The sequence below is a fragment of the Curcuma longa genome, chromosome 1 (assembly GCF_044706935.1).
Source record: "Curcuma longa cultivar G26 ecotype Majalengka, Jawa Barat chromosome 1, ITB_CL_G26_1.1, whole genome shotgun sequence".
Lineage (NCBI taxonomy): Eukaryota > Viridiplantae > Streptophyta > Magnoliopsida > Zingiberales > Zingiberaceae > Curcuma > Curcuma longa.
The window spans coordinates 27824552-27839760 of record NC_133861.1 but is presented as its reverse complement, the minus strand read 5'-3'; the positions used below and the strand labels follow the sequence as shown (position 1 = coordinate 27839760).

The 15209-nt window shown below is 41.4% G+C and overlaps 2 protein-coding genes across 2 annotated transcripts; both read left to right on the top strand.

Annotated features, from left to right (window-relative positions):
• Window positions 1-904: 904 nt before the first annotated feature.
• LOC141821250 (chromatin modification-related protein EAF1 B-like) lies at window positions 905-8760 on the top strand. The gene is given in 13 exon segments (XM_074708659.1): window positions 905-969; window positions 1283-1334; window positions 1426-1619; window positions 1899-1952; window positions 2042-2122; window positions 2546-2683; window positions 2765-2881; window positions 3172-3260; window positions 3396-3614; window positions 3717-4104; window positions 5731-5967; window positions 5969-7194; window positions 8406-8760. Coding segments are annotated over 11 exon segments (2712 nt in total). The 5' UTR covers window positions 905-969; window positions 1283-1297; the 3' UTR covers window positions 7127-7194; window positions 8406-8760.
• A 3702-nt stretch (window positions 8761-12462) lies between these two features.
• On the top strand, window positions 12463-14908 carry LOC141821260 (putative leucine-rich repeat receptor-like protein kinase At1g68400). Its single transcript, XM_074708669.1, has 2 exons — window positions 12463-13926; window positions 14009-14908. Exons 1-2 carry the CDS (start codon window positions 12525-12527, stop codon window positions 14668-14670), a joined length of 2064 nt encoding a protein of 687 aa, XP_074564770.1. The 5' UTR covers window positions 12463-12524; the 3' UTR covers window positions 14671-14908.
• Window positions 14909-15209: the final 301 nt, after the last annotated feature.

The window sequence follows — 15209 nt, the reverse complement described above, 5'->3', positions numbered from 1 at the left end:
CGGGCTTCTAGAACCGTTTCAAACCAATAACGAGTGACGTAAGAACACCAATGATTTAATTCGAGGATACCTGACGAGGTTGAATTGGATAATTTGGTTGACATTCCTACAATTGAACAGTTATTGAGGAAAGGTAGAGGATCCAAGTCAATTAATCCATTCTCTGAGGAGTCCGAAATCCTAGGATCGCTTCACCCATCAGTGTCACAGTCGATCCCTTTCTCCGACTTTTAGGATAAAGCACTTTAAAACACTCCTTTCTCCCCCACACAACTCATGATCTATATTCTCTCCACCTTTTTGTGCTAGATTTAGTAAGTAGTTCCACGGTCCCTGTGGATTCGATCTTTTTATTACTTGGCGATATTCCGTGCACTTGCGGAAGCACATCAATATCAGAATCAGGTCCAAGAAGCATGTGAATCAATATGAGCAGGAACATAAACTACTGATATCTAGCAATTTACACATATCTTAAAGACATATCTGTAAAAGATAAGTCAAGGTACCCGCCTTTCGATTGGTTGCGAGCAATCGCAAAGAATCCGAATCTGATAATGTCCGCAACCAATCAACTCTAATCACAGTCCTGAAATAAACAACAACATAGTACTTACTTTGGCAATACTGTATCAAATCACCGTAATTAAATTTCCTACTTTACTCCAACCAACCAGTCATCGGAATTTATCAGGTTCATTAGATCCATAGCAAATAAGACTTTAGATTTTCTCTCAAGGCTAAATACTGATCAAGCCCTAAAATTCTAAATCCCAGCTCACTTCTTCTTCCTTGCTGTCACAATTCAACCCATCCAACAGATTCAATTCCATAGCTAATCCAAACAATTAACTAGAATCAAGAGCTCACCTCAAATCGGTGCCCTAGAAGCATGTATTATAGCATGGTTCAATTCGGTCATCATATGAGCAAAGGTTGCAAACTGACCCTACAATTCAGCGTGAACAGGTGCGTTGGGAATATGTTATGTGGTATGCTTTACATGATGCTGTCTAATGAAAATTGAAGGATCATTACATGAGATCCATATGAATTTTGTCTTCTCCAATAATGTTCCATTATGGAGTCTCATGCTTTTTCCCACCCATTTTTTTCCCTTTTTCTTTTTTTGCCTAAATATGTAGCGTATAGGAGGAGCCTTGAAATTATTCCTATTCCCTAGCATCCATAAAATGTTACTGAACCTCTTGCTTTCCATTGAGTCATTGCATGGCTGTAGTGCATTTTTACACTAATTGTCTATGCCTCATGTTTATTACAGAATTCTAAAAGGAGAATGGAATCTCAAAATTTTGATTCAAATGTAAACACAGGTAGCTCCTTTTGATTTCCTTAAACTGAATATTTAAAATTTTGGAATGTGAATTTCCATAAAAGATATTTACTATTTCATGATTGCAATAGTTTTTGGGCAACATGCTGCTAAGAAATCTAAAGTATTGAAGCAAATGATTGAGGGATCTCCTGATGGCCTTGTCCCTTTTGCTGGGTCATTGCCTTCACCGGTTGCTTCCCAGATGAGTAATATGTCCAACTCAAATAAGCTTATCAAAATCATAGCTAGTCGGGATCGTGCAAGAAAGAGTACCACATTAAAGGTACAATATTTTCTTTTTTTGATCTTTTTAGCGAGCTCTACTTGAAATATAGTATAGTTAGATCATTAGGGAACTCTGAGTATTTTTATTATATATAAGTTGTTTTTTGGAAGCTCGTTAGCTATCTTTGGTTTCATCAGTTCTTTGAAATTGTTTCCCTGGGTATCTAATTTTCTAAGAGTTACTTAGAGATATGCCTTGAAGTTATGTGTACATTCATATTTATTCTGACATCAGCATTTTGTTGTTACTAAAAAACTAACTGTTTCCATGAGGCAGATGGCTGCTGGACAATCTGGACCTGGAAGTCCATGGTCAAATTTTGAGGATCAGGTTGCTATTTGTTTATTTGAATTGTCATTTCTACTTGTAACAATGTTGTTCCTTTTTCTTGAACAGTACATAATTCATGCCCGTTACAGGCACTTGTTGTCCTTGTCCATGATTTGGGTCCAAATTGGGAGCTAGTCAGTGATGCAATGAACAGCACCCTCCAGTTCAAGGTGTAGTCATTAATTATGTTCCTTGCTTGGAATAACTTTCATGGGCCTATACTCTTGCTATTACAGTTATTATTTCTGTTCTGTGCTTATTTGCTGGTATTGCTTTAAGTTCTTCCTAACCAAGAACCAGATATATATATATATATATATATATATATATATATATATATATATCTTGAAACTTTCCATTTGTTCTATTTATTTCTTGCCTGATTACCTTTTTATGGTGTATGCGTATTTTTTCTTACTGCAATGAGTTCTGCAATCTGCCACTTTGTGGTAGGTTGAGCCATATGTTGCTCGAGCCATATGAGCACTTTGTTTGGTTAATTCATTTTACTCGGTGAAAATTTTTTCATTTGGAATATTTAATCTGCCCACCTTATTCACTGTATTGATGATACTCATGCTTTTATGTATCAGTGTATATTCCGGAAACCCAAAGAATGCAAAGAACGACACAAATTTTTGATGGACAAAAGTGCAGGTGATGGAGCTGATTCTGCAGAAGATTCTGGCTCATCACAACCTTATCCATCCACTCTGCCAGGCATTCCAAAGGCAGGCTTATGGTTGCTTATCCTTTCATATGTTTCTGTTTTCCCCAGACAGTACATTATTAATTTTTACAATGTGTATCAGGGAAGTGCACGGCAATTGTTTCAGCGTCTTCAGGGACCAATGGAAGAGGATATATTGAAGACACATTTTGAGAAGATTATTTCACACAGGCAGAAACTTTCTTCCTGTAGTCGCCAGGTCTTTATATTGATTCATCACATTTTAATTTTTGTATCAATAACTTAGACATTTGTTTCCCTTTTTAACTGGTTATGTAATGAGATTTCCTTAGTATTCTCCCAAGTTATTGCAACTTGGATTGTAAAAGTGGTGATGAGTTACTGTTTGAAGTGTTTTTTCTGATTTTTTGTATTTATAAAACCTGATAGCAAACTCTCCAATTTTATGTTCATCTTCTCAATAGAACTATTACTTTGCAAAAGCATTCTATCTAAATATTATGTTTTTGTTTGAAAATTGGTAATCAGGAAACGAAACAAACTACTGCAGCTCATAGTTCTCATGTAGTTGCTCTTTCCCAAGTATGCCCAAACAACTTGAATGGAGGGATCTTAACGTAAGCTAATTTCTTTATCTGCCTTTATGGTTGTCATTTTTTGCTAGATGTTATTCAGTCTTTTTATCTGGATATTTGTTTGTTCAATCATTTCTTAGATCTCTTTTTTCTTTTCTGTTTTTTTTTTGTGTATAGGCCACTTGATTTCTGTGAATCAATGTCTTCAAGCCCAGAAGTCTTTTCACTTGCATATCAGGGGACTCACACTGGTAGCTTAACGGTCCCAAGCCATCAGGGTCCTGTTACTTCTGTCCTTGCCACATCAAGTGCTAATACAATGTTACAAGGGTCTACTGGTCTTGTCCTAAGTAGTAGCTTACCTTTAGCATCTGCTCCATCGAATCCCTCTTCTAGGTAATGAAAATTAGAATTGTTTTTGTGCTTATGAACTCTTTTGAGTTTTATGTGCATTCATCTGTACTTCTGGTACTTATCATATTATATTTGTTGCTATAGGGAACCCCAGAGATTTGGTGTGCCAAGACCATCTGCAGTTTCTGTTGATGATCCGCAAAGAATGCAGCAGTATAGCCAAATGATTCCAGGAAGAAATCATCAGCAACCTAATGTGTTACCTGGGACTTTACCAATGGGAGTTGACCGTGGTGTTCGGATGTTGCCTGTTCCTGGTGGTATGGGGCTGATGTCTGGGAGAGGAATTCCAATGCCAAGGCCAACATTTCAAGGAATAACTTCCCCTGGCATGCTGAACATGGTCACGAGTGGAAACATGATTTCAAGTGGTTCACATGGAATTCAAAACTCAGTCAATGTTCATCCAAGTGCTGTATCTACCCAAGGAAACTCAACGATGCGGCCACGGGATCCTTTGCAAATGATACGGGTGAGATTTTCCATTATGGCTTTCTCCATTTATCTCAGGTGGAGTTTTAGTATTACTTGCATTTCTACACTGTCGGTTGCTTACACCCTTTCCAAAGACTTATTTGACAAAAACAACTGGTTTCCAATATGAATGGCAATCTCCAGTCAAATATAATGCTTTTCTGTGTCGACTTTATAGTTATTCTGTTCATCATTTTAAATTCATATTTCTATTGGACATGATTTATTGTCCTGAAAAGACTTCTGTTTTCTCACAGGAAACAAAGCAAAATCGAAAAATAAGAAAAAGGACAAACAGGTTTTAAGATTACTCTTTTAGTAGACATAACACAATTTTTCAGTTTAAAATTTGATTTGAGTGGTATACATTCAACAAGTTATTTTCTGTTCCATTATTCAATTAGTGATCATAGTTATTAAATTTAGGTTTCTAATTATGCTTAATCGTGTGGATTATTGAACATCATCAAATTTAGGTCTCTAATTATGCTGCAATCATGCTGACTATTAAACACCATCGTATTATCACTTGTTTATTTATGCATACCTTCATTTTATAAAAAAATTAATGGAAATTTCAGACAGTTTTGCATCTGGTTGCCATACAGATCGTCATAGTCTGTGTTTCATTGAAATACATTAAAGATAATGCTACACTTAAGCCCATATAATTGCAGTACTTCATATTCTAACTTGCAAATTAGATAATTCTTCAGGAATCTTTATAAAGGCAAAACTGAAACAAGGAACTCTCAATATTCTTCGCTTTTAAATTTTTGGGTATCCTTTGTTGCTAAGTAAGGTTGAGCCGCAGATGACACGTGGAGCATGGTTTAAAATCTTGATATGTATCGGAATTTTGGTTTATAACCGGAACGATATGATTTTGGTACCATATTGTATCGTGTCAATATGGTTTCGATATTTTTTAAATATAAAATATATTAATTTAAAATTTTTTAAAATATAAAAAATGAGATTGATAAATAAATAAATAAAAATTTTATTATATATATATACATATATATATATAGGAATGATATGCTGCACACGGTTGGATTGTACATAACAGTAAATTGTAATAGCCTTTACTAATCTGTGTTCATTTAGATCTGCATATAAAGTAAGAAAAAGAAATAAAACAAATAATATTATATAAAATAATTATGAGATTATATAAAATTGATGCATAATTGTGTAGTGTCGATACAGGATTTTTTGTGGTTTCAACAAGTTAAGAAAATGATCAAGGCTATATAAAGCAATGTATGCGAAGATACAACTTGAAACATATTTGTTGTACTATTAATGTTGTGAATTAGGTATGCGCATCATGATGACTTGGTTTTATGCTAGCTCAAGAATTAGTTGCAATATTTTACTTGTCATCATAACTCAGATTCATCTTACGACTTTTTAATTTGAACCATTTCCTTTACTGTATAAGGATAATAAATGTGCAAAACAGTGAATAACTAGTCCTCCAAGATAATGACCAAATTTGGCATCTCAATATACGTAGAAAATGTTCCAGAAATATCATTAACCTTTTTTTTTTGTAGAGATTCATTTATTTATTGATTGATGGTGATTAGCCTGACTATTACAATTTTCTTTTGTGTAGCCCGGTCAAAGTCCTGATGAACACAGACAGATGATGATGCAAGAAATGCAGATGCAATCCTCACAGACAAATGGGCAGCCTGTATCTCCTTTCAATGGTATTAGTGCCTCCTTCCCTAATCCAACAACAGTTCCTGCTTCAGCTCAAACATTTCCAGTTCAGCAACACCAACAGCCTCATCAAATGATGCAGCAACAACCCCACATGCTTGGTAACCCTCACCCTCACCCTCACCCTCATCCAAGGCACAAACCATTCAAGCTCTCATCAACAGGCATATGCCATGCGAGCTGCGAAAGAAAGGCAACTACATCAACGGATGATACCTCAACTGCAACGTCATATCTCTGGACCAAATTTAGTACCGCCTACTCAAACTAATGCGCAAGTCCAATCTCAGTCACAGTCATCTTCTCCTGTGATTCCAGTCTCTTCACAAGGTCAACAGAAACAGCAAAACATATCAAGGAATCCATCATCTGGAATATCAAATCAGATAAACCAAAGGCAAAGGCAACAGGTTCAACAAAATCAGCCAAGACAACAACAACAACAACAGCAAAGACAACCCTCACAACAGCAGGCCAAACTTATGAAAGGGCTAGGCAGAGGAGGCATGCTAATTAACCATAACTTATCAGCAGATTCCTCTCATGTAAGTGGCTTTTCAACAGCTTCAAAGAATCAACTTTCTGATAAAAACATCTTGCAACAAAGCCAAGGTTTTTTCCCTGCTAGCTCAGGTTTGAACCCAACTTCGAACCAACCTGGAAATCAAGCAAATATCTACCTTCATCCACTTCCACAATCTACGAAGCAACCATCACCAGTTTCTGATACAAGCAATCAAGGCTCAACTCAAAATTCACCTAGCCATAGCATGTTAATGCCTCAGCAAGCTCCTGCACCATCTGTTTCTCTAGTTAAACAACATCAACAACCTCAGCATCGCTACTTGAATCAATCTCAACCCGGCATTCAGAGAATATCAGTTCAGCAAAATCGTCACATCAACTCTGATAGGACACATGCATCAACTGATCAGGGTTCAGTTGCTCAGGTGGTTACAAGTGTTCAGTGTACTGATTCAACTTCTGCTGTGGTTTCGTTGTCAACTCGGTGGAATCCAGAGCCATTATACGATGATGATGCACTTAATCCAACAAGGTATGTGGTTAGCTCAGCACAGGAAACTGTTATGGCCAGTGACCCTTTAGTGCCTTCTTCAAGTCAGGGTTTATCACATCAATTATCTGGAGATATGTCAGTGCATGGTAATACCAATGGGGGACAGCGACCGCAGCAGCAGCAGTTGCAGCAGCAACAACTAAAACATCAACCTCAGCTGCAGCATGAGCAACAGCTTCCTCGGAATTCAGATTTGGGAGCTGGGTGATTGAGTATTAGTACTTGGACCATCCCTTCCAAGACGATCTCCAACCCTCATGTAGCACTAGTGTACAGGTAAACATTGTAGGTCATCCTATTGATTTAGGTAGTCAATAATAGATTAAACCATGCAGGAGTTCATGCTCATAACATGAAGTTCAGTCCTCTTAGGTTAATGTTCTAACAGATGGAGCAGATAACTGAAGATGAATAATCCTAAGCCAATACTAATGGGATTATCTTGTATACTTGTTATAGTGAAAGAAGTAAAGAACTCAAATAATACAGCTAATCATAAGTATACATCCTCACTGTTTTGGGTTGTGGCTACAGATATTATATACTAAGCCATGCTGTTTGTTCTCAGTGGGGTAATTGAATTTCTTTTTGTTAAGAATTTATCCCTCCTTTATACCTCACACTTCTTTATCCAATTATAGAAAATAATTGGAGAAAGTAATTACACAAATAGGTGCATCTTTTGTTGGGCGAGTGCAAATATTTTTCTTGTTAAATATCATGGGTAATATGCCAACTCATTTTCCAGTGATAAGAATGTTTGCTGTTCATGCTCTTGCGAATTCCACTAGTTCATCCCTTTGGTATTTTTCTTGTTACTCATTTGATTTTGGATGCTACATTATGCTTAGACTTGCCTCTGGCTTTGTTGTTACATCTTAGCTGTTGAACTCACTGGCAGCCCAGATTGGCAATCCAGTGCAGTTTAATTGGGTATTCGGGTGATACTTTTCATTAGAATTGTCTGCTGATGGACAGTATAATTCATACTGTACTTGATTATCCATGACTACACTAAGCATGATTTATTGAGGTCTGCACACATCAGTGAAATGGTTGTTCACAGATGGTTAGTGGTTTGCTGTGTGCATGGGAACCTGAATCAGTTGAGGCAGGATTTACTTTTACTAGTCCATCCATATTGCTAGATTATGCTGAATGCATTTGAAAAGGGATTACCAGTCCATCCATATTTCTAGATACCTATGGATTCTTTAAAACTTGGTTTAGCATGTTTTCTGATCAATGTTGATTAACTAACTTGGAGATTTGCCATGAGTGACTGTCCTTGGTTTGTCCTATGAAGTTAATTACTTTGGCGGCTTTCAGGGGAAAAAAAAACTTATGGTATAGTTAATTCAAGCATACATGTGACAACTATGTATGATTTTAAATTAACATAAATCAAGTATTACCTAAACTGGCTTATCTTAGTTGTCTGCTACGTGAATCAATTAAATGACTGGTAAATTTGCTCCATTTTGTAGATTTGCAGGTAGTGAAGGATGAGGAACGCTGCCTATGCTCTTTCATTCTTATTTTGTGTTCAGTTTATTGAGGGACAGGTACAATTTGATCTTTGCGTTCTCAAATGTAGGCTTCACACAGCAACTCCATCAAAAGCCTGTAGCATGCAGGACAGAAATGCCTGTCATTGTAAGCCAAAATGCTTTTGTAGTTATGCATTGTAATTGGGCATTCAATTAAATTTTGTGCCCATCACATTCTTGTTCATGTAGTACAGTTGGTGAACCTGCTTAGTGAGTGCAAATGAAAATTTGTATAGTAAGTTCTTGTCCCTTTTTTAGCCGAAATATCTAGTAATACAAGTTGGTTAATAAAAATTGCCTCATTTTTTTTTAAATTGTTCAAAACAGAATGTTCACAACATTTATAGTTTATTATGTCCACGCTTTCAGATTTCAATTGTACAGATGTTGGGTAGGCATAAAGATCTACACTGGTGGTTTGAATCAACTGACTCTAGGTGCATGCTGATGCTAGTCATAAATCTCTCTGCTGGATGTAGCAAGGATTAGCTTGTTATTGTAACTCATTTATGTTAGTTTCGATTAATATCCTCATATTTAATTGTTCTTGCGTAGCTGTGAGTGGATTTGCACTTGTTTGGCAATTACCTAGTCGTTGCTTTATGTTATAGATTGGTGATAGTGGTGAACTGGATTGATGCCTACAAATGGCAATGCTCCTTCCAACTAATACATTGAACTCATTTATTAACCAACTTTGAACTCATTGCCTGTGATCCAAGTTGTTTTAATCACAGAAGCTAGAAATTAACAGAATATTTGGTTCTAGGAAACTTAAAATGATGACAAAATAATATAATCACTTTTCTCTGTAGAAAAGCAAAACATTTATAAATCATATTAAAATGTAACATCCATTAAAATTTCACGAATTTAACCTTAAAAAACTTATAGCTGAAATGAGCAAAGTGACTCGTACCTTCACATGGATCGAACTTCGGATTAACAAGTCATATCCAAGTGTATTTCAGGCAACTCACTGTTTATATGTTCAAAGACCTGGTATAGCTGAAATGCAAGTGATCAAAGGCTGACTTTACGCATTTCAGGTTGACATATCAGTAATTCAGTATGTCCATTCTGTCAAACAATTTAGAGGGATTAGATTAAAATTTTATCAATCTATTTTAAGATGAGTTCAAATGGATTTACTTGTTTAGGCCTGGACAGATTTGAGTTGGCTCCCAGGTTGAAAAAATTTATTTATTTATTTTAAAATTTTAAATTAAAGTAGAAAATTTAATGATTTAGTGGGTTTGATCCGTCTAAATTAGAATTCAAATTTAAAAATTTTAACTTGATCAATTTAAACGGTAATTCAAATTTAAAATTTTAAAAATTTTTAATTTTTTTGATAAGCCCGTAGGTTAGCCAATTTAACCCGCAACCTGTCTTGGATTGGGTTGGATTGATTTTTCAATTCGTCAAATTGATGGGTTAGGTACATTCTGCCCCGCCATATGATGTGTTTTTAGTGGGTTGGTCCGCTTCGTCATGAATTGACCTGTTTGACAGTTCTACATGTCAGCATATCTTAAATCTAATGGATAGCATCCACGGAGCTACTCGAGCTCTCCTCTAGTTATTCAAAGCTTCCCGAGCTTCCCAAGCTCTACTCCGACTTTTCAAGGCTCCTTGAGCTCCTCCTCTAGATGCACAAAGGTCCTCAAGCACTTATAACTCCTTGAGTTTTGCAACACAAACTCCCATCGAGCTCTCTTTTGTCGAGTTCTTCTCTCCAAGTTTTCTGAGCTCCCTGTCCCATGTTCTTGAGGCTGTTTGGAACCATACCTAAACATGACCTTCCATTCTACTTGCTCTTGACACTACGAGTCATACCAACTATTCTTGTAGCCCCGATCATATTGCGGCATGTTGGTAGGTCTAGGTTTGATAACTCTAGTGCTCTCTTTTTAATTTATGCATGTTGGGTTAAATAATCTCCACCTCAACGTCATCTATCTTTGTTGCCATCAAGATTTAGCGTAGTTAGTTCACAAGAAGTAGATTTGCAAGATTTAGTAAGGGTTGATATCTTTATTTAATCTTTGTTGCTACCAAGACTTAACATAGTTGGTTCATGAGAAGTAGATTTGTAGGATTGGATAAGGGTTAGATTCCTATGGGTATCACACTTTGAAAGTAAATCCTCTCTCATTATTTTAATTACTAATAGTTAAAAATTTAGCCGATATAAAATGTTATGCTAAATATTAAAAAAAAATACAGAAATTAGATTTAAGAAAATGTTAAATTTTTTAGGGGGACAAAAATTAAAGGACGCTCTTGTTAATGTTTTTATTAAAAAGATGACTTTTAAAAAAAAATAAAATAATACCCAATATAATTCTCATACTAGAATTACTTTTATTAGTAATATTATAACAATTATGACACTACTTGTATTAAATCAAACCGATTTAGCTTAATAAAAATTATTACATATAAAAGACTATTAGCCTCACCACCAGGCAATAGGAGGCCGTGTCAACCTGCACTTCCACGTCGAGGAGAAAAGTCCTGAGGGGACGACAAATGAACGCACGGGTCAGCGGGGCGCCGGTGGATCCCGGCGTGGCCACTCTGACGCTCAAGTCAGGCAACGAGTAAAGAAGTGTGTATTCGAAAAGAATTCAGAGTTCATTGTCATACCTGTGTAGCTTATGTAGAGTTGAGGGGGGGGGGGGGGGGGCGATATTTTAGGATCTAAGTGTCGGTGATTGGCTATCAATCCCCTATTGACGTGGTAAGGATAATCTTCGAAGGCTGACGGCTTGGATTTGTATATCCCTAACCGACGGTTGCGTCCACGTGGGGTATCTTCCTTGGGATTAAACCGGGCCAAGTAGGGAACTTGGTCTATGTTCTTCTTCTCACAGGTGAGCCGCCGATTATGGTGGAGAGGTTGGGGAGGGTGCCCCGTGAGTATGCATACTGCGGGCTAAGGTCAGGAGTGGCCGATTTGGGGAGGCGTGCTTAGAGTGTCCATGTACTGGCGGCCTTGTTTTAGCGAGGGGATCTCGGCGATCTTGGCTGGGGTCTTGCTCGACGGTAGGATGTGCTGTGATGCTCTGATCCTGTTGTGAGGCGGGCCTACCAGAATTTGTACCTTACGAGGAGGTAGGTAGGTGGTGCTGGCAGCGGGTCCGGAGGTAGGCAGGTGACGCCGATACCTGGTTATGAGGTAAGTCTGCGGTGCCGGGGCCTTGTCCTGAGGTAGGCATATGATGCCGATACCTGGTCCGGAGGTAGGCATATGATGCCGATACCTGATCCGGAGGTAAGTCTGCGGTGCCGGAGCCTTGTCCTGATGTAGGCATATGATGTCGATACCTGATCCGGAGGTAGGCGTGTGATGCCGATACCTGGTCCAGAGGTAGTCATGTGATGCCGATACCTGGTCCGGAGGTAGGCCAGCGGTGCCCGTACTTGGTCCGGAGGTAGGCAAGGGGTGCCAGTACCTGGTCCGGAGGTAGGCCTATGAAATGGTGTATTATTGTCAGAAAATAACTTTCGATATGGCAGAGAGAGGGTCCAGGTCGTTCACATGAGGTTTGTATCTTTTGTGTTAAGGAATGTTGATCTTCCCTATCTTATCTTAGTCTTCAGTAAATACCCTTCCGGGCTTCTACCCCTTCTCTATTCATATCCCTCCCTGGATGAGGGATGTCCCGGATCAAATATAAAAAGATAAAATTTACCCTACTCTCTCTTTTCCCCTCTTTTCTCCATTTCAAATAAAACAAAGATTAAAATTTTTCTTCACCTCATTCATCCTCCCCTCACCTTCCTTCACCTCCTCCCAAAGCGTAAATGCCGCTTGAAGGGCTCGGCTCAGTCAAAGCTCAAGCCGAGAAATTTCTGCCAACAACTTCTTTGTTTCATTTGTAAAAAGCACATTGACCATGGAACACCGGCCACGGAGCCAGCGATGGAGGTAGAAATGAGAAAGATCAATAAAATGGCAAACAAGTTTGCTGCTGGGCCTGCCAGACTCCTCTCCTAGCTCTCTCTCTTTCTCTGCATTGTCTTCCTCTTCGAAGACGGCGGTGGAAAATGGGGGAAAACAAGAAGAAGAAGAAGAAGTTGTTTTCCTCCCTGCATTTACCTCAAACAGCTCTGCTACTGCTACTGCTGCTTCTTCTTCTCAAAATGCCGTCTTTGGTGGTCTCGTCTTCATCATCATCGTCATCTTCTTCTTCGGGGAATTTGGAAGCAGACCGGAGCGCTCTGTTGGAGTTGAAGGCGGCGTGCGACTCCTTCGGGAGGCTGGCGAGTTGGAACTCCTCCGACCCGTCGCCGTGCGCGTCGTGGCACGGGGTCACCTGCGTCGGCGGCCGCGTCACCCGCCTCGTCCTCGAGGGACTCTCTCTCGCCGGCCCGGCGTGCTTCCCTGCCGTCACCCGCCTCGACCAGCTCCGCGTCCTCAGTCTCAAATCGAACCGCCTCGCCTCCGCCATCCCCGACCTCGCCCCGCTATCTTCCCTGAAACTCCTCTTCCTCTCTCACAACCAGCTCTACGGTCCGATCCCGCCGTCGATATCCTCACTCGTTCGCCTCTACCGCCTCGACCTCGCCTCCAACAACCTCACTGGTTCGATCCCCACCTCGATGGCCCGGCTTGGCCGCCTCCTCACTCTACGCCTCGAACGGAACCGGCTCTCCGGTTTCATTCCCGGTCTCGTCCTCCCTCGCCTCCAGGACCTTAACCTCTCGTCGAATCTTCTCTCTGGCGCTGTGCCCCCCTCATTTGCGGCCTTCCCCGCTGCCGCTTTCGGGGGGAACCCGGCACTCTGCGGTAAGCCCCTCTTCCCTTGCCGCCCCACCGCCGGTGTGGTGGACACCGTCCCCCCGGCCGCCGCGGCGTCTGCTCCCCATGCCAAACCTGAGTTCGTCAATCCTGGCCAAACCGCGGGCGGCGTTAATCGCCAGGGGATGAAGATGAATCAAGTGGTGGTGGTCACCATCGTCGTGGGCGACTTCATCGTGCTCATCCTTGTCTGCGGCCTCCTCTTCTGCTACTTCTGGCGCAAGTTCGCCGGAAGAGCGCCCCTCAGCCTTCGCGAGGGGGAAAAGATAGTCTACTCCAGCCCCTACGCGTCATCCCACGTCAGCGCCGCCGGCACCACCACCGGTGGCGGATTCCAGAGGGGAAAAATGATTTTTTTCGAAGGAACGAAGCAGTTCTTGCTGGAAGACCTCTTACGGTCCTCGGCGGAGATACTGGGGAAGGGAGGATATGGGACGGCCTACAGGGCGGTGCTCGACGACGGCACCGTCGTCGCCGTGAAGCGTCTCCGTGAAACCCACAAACGCGATTTGGAGAGCCAGTTGGAGATTCTCGGCCAATTGCGGCATCCGAATCTTGTTTCCCTCAAAGCTTACTACTATGCCCGCGACGAGAAGCTCCTCGTCTACGAGTACATGCCCAATGGCAGTCTTTTCTTTCTTCTCCACGGTCTGTCAATGCCGCGCCCCGCCATTGCCATTTGCCTTGAGAATTGAGAATTTCGTGCTAAAAATTTGATTTTTAATCGCAGGCAACCGAGGGCCGGGCAGGATGACGCTGGATTGGGCGTCGAGAGTGCGGATTGCAGTAGGGGCGGCGAGGGGATTAGCGTTCCTTCACCAGGGGGCGACTCGGTCGCCTAAATTGGCCCACGGCAACATCAAGTCCACCAATATTCTCCTCGACAATGCTGGCAACGCGCGGCTTTCCGACGCCGGACTGTCGTCGTTGGGTCCATCATCGGCGGCTTGCCGCACCGGCGGGTACCGGGCCCCCGAGGCGCCGGTCGACAGGCGGCGCTCGTGGGCGTCGCAGCGAGCGGACGTGTATGCTTTTGGGGTGGTGCTGCTGGAGTTGCTGACGGGGAAGCCCGCAGTGGTGGTCGGCGACGGGGTCGTGGAGGGCGCCGATCTACCGGGGTGGGTGCGGTCGGTGGTACGAGAGGAGTGGACTTCGGAGGTGTTCGACCTGGAGCTGATGCGGTACAAGGGAATCGAGGGGGAAATGGTGGCGATGCTGCAGATTGCGGTTAGCTGCACGGTGGTGGCGGCGGACCAACGACCCAAAATGTGCAACGTCGTGAATATGCTCGAGGAAATTCGCAGCGGCGGCGGCGGCGGCGGCGGCGGCGGCGGCTTCTCGCCCTCTCACAACTCGGCATCGGATTCCGTCTCCACCTCCGACGCCACCTGACCGGTCGACTGTAAAACATATCGCAGAACTCCATTGTTTTATCTCGAGTTAATTTTAGTCCAAATCCATCGCGATCAATCCCATTAAAGCTCCTCAGCGACACCATCACATCGAATGAAGAGATTGCTCGTCTCGTCGTGTCGAAGTGATTCCCCTGCTCCTGACAGTATCAGGATTTGTCCGTCCTTATGAATTGTAGCTCTACTACGTCTCATTTTGGTATTAAATAAAAACAATTTCTACTGCATTTTGCTCTGTATCTTGGAGCGTTTTATCATTCTCAATTCTGATGAATTCCAGTTCGAAATTTGTTTGACCAAACAAATCGCACCGACTCTGAGCATTCATGCAACGTGCCACTCGTGGAACGAGCGACAAGAAGACGGTGTTCACGCATATCTGGTACGGTGGAGATGAGATACAGCGGTTGGAGCATTTATAGCATGGGCCCTCGGTGTCGGACGTTGCTTGTGATGGATGGATGATTCTACTTTATTTTTACTGAAACTGAGACAGAAGGGAAGGCGGCTAGAAAAGAA

Excerpts from the sequence above, each read along its gene's own strand:
- LOC141821260 (XM_074708669.1), top strand. The coding sequence starts at position 12,525 with ATGGGGGAAAACAAGAAGAAGAAGAAGAAGTTGTTTTCCTCCCTGCAT. Across the intron at positions 13,927-14,008 it reads TCTTTTCTTTCTTCTCCACG|GCAACCGAGGGCCGGGCAGG; the intron begins GTCTGTCAATGC and ends TTTTAATCGCAG.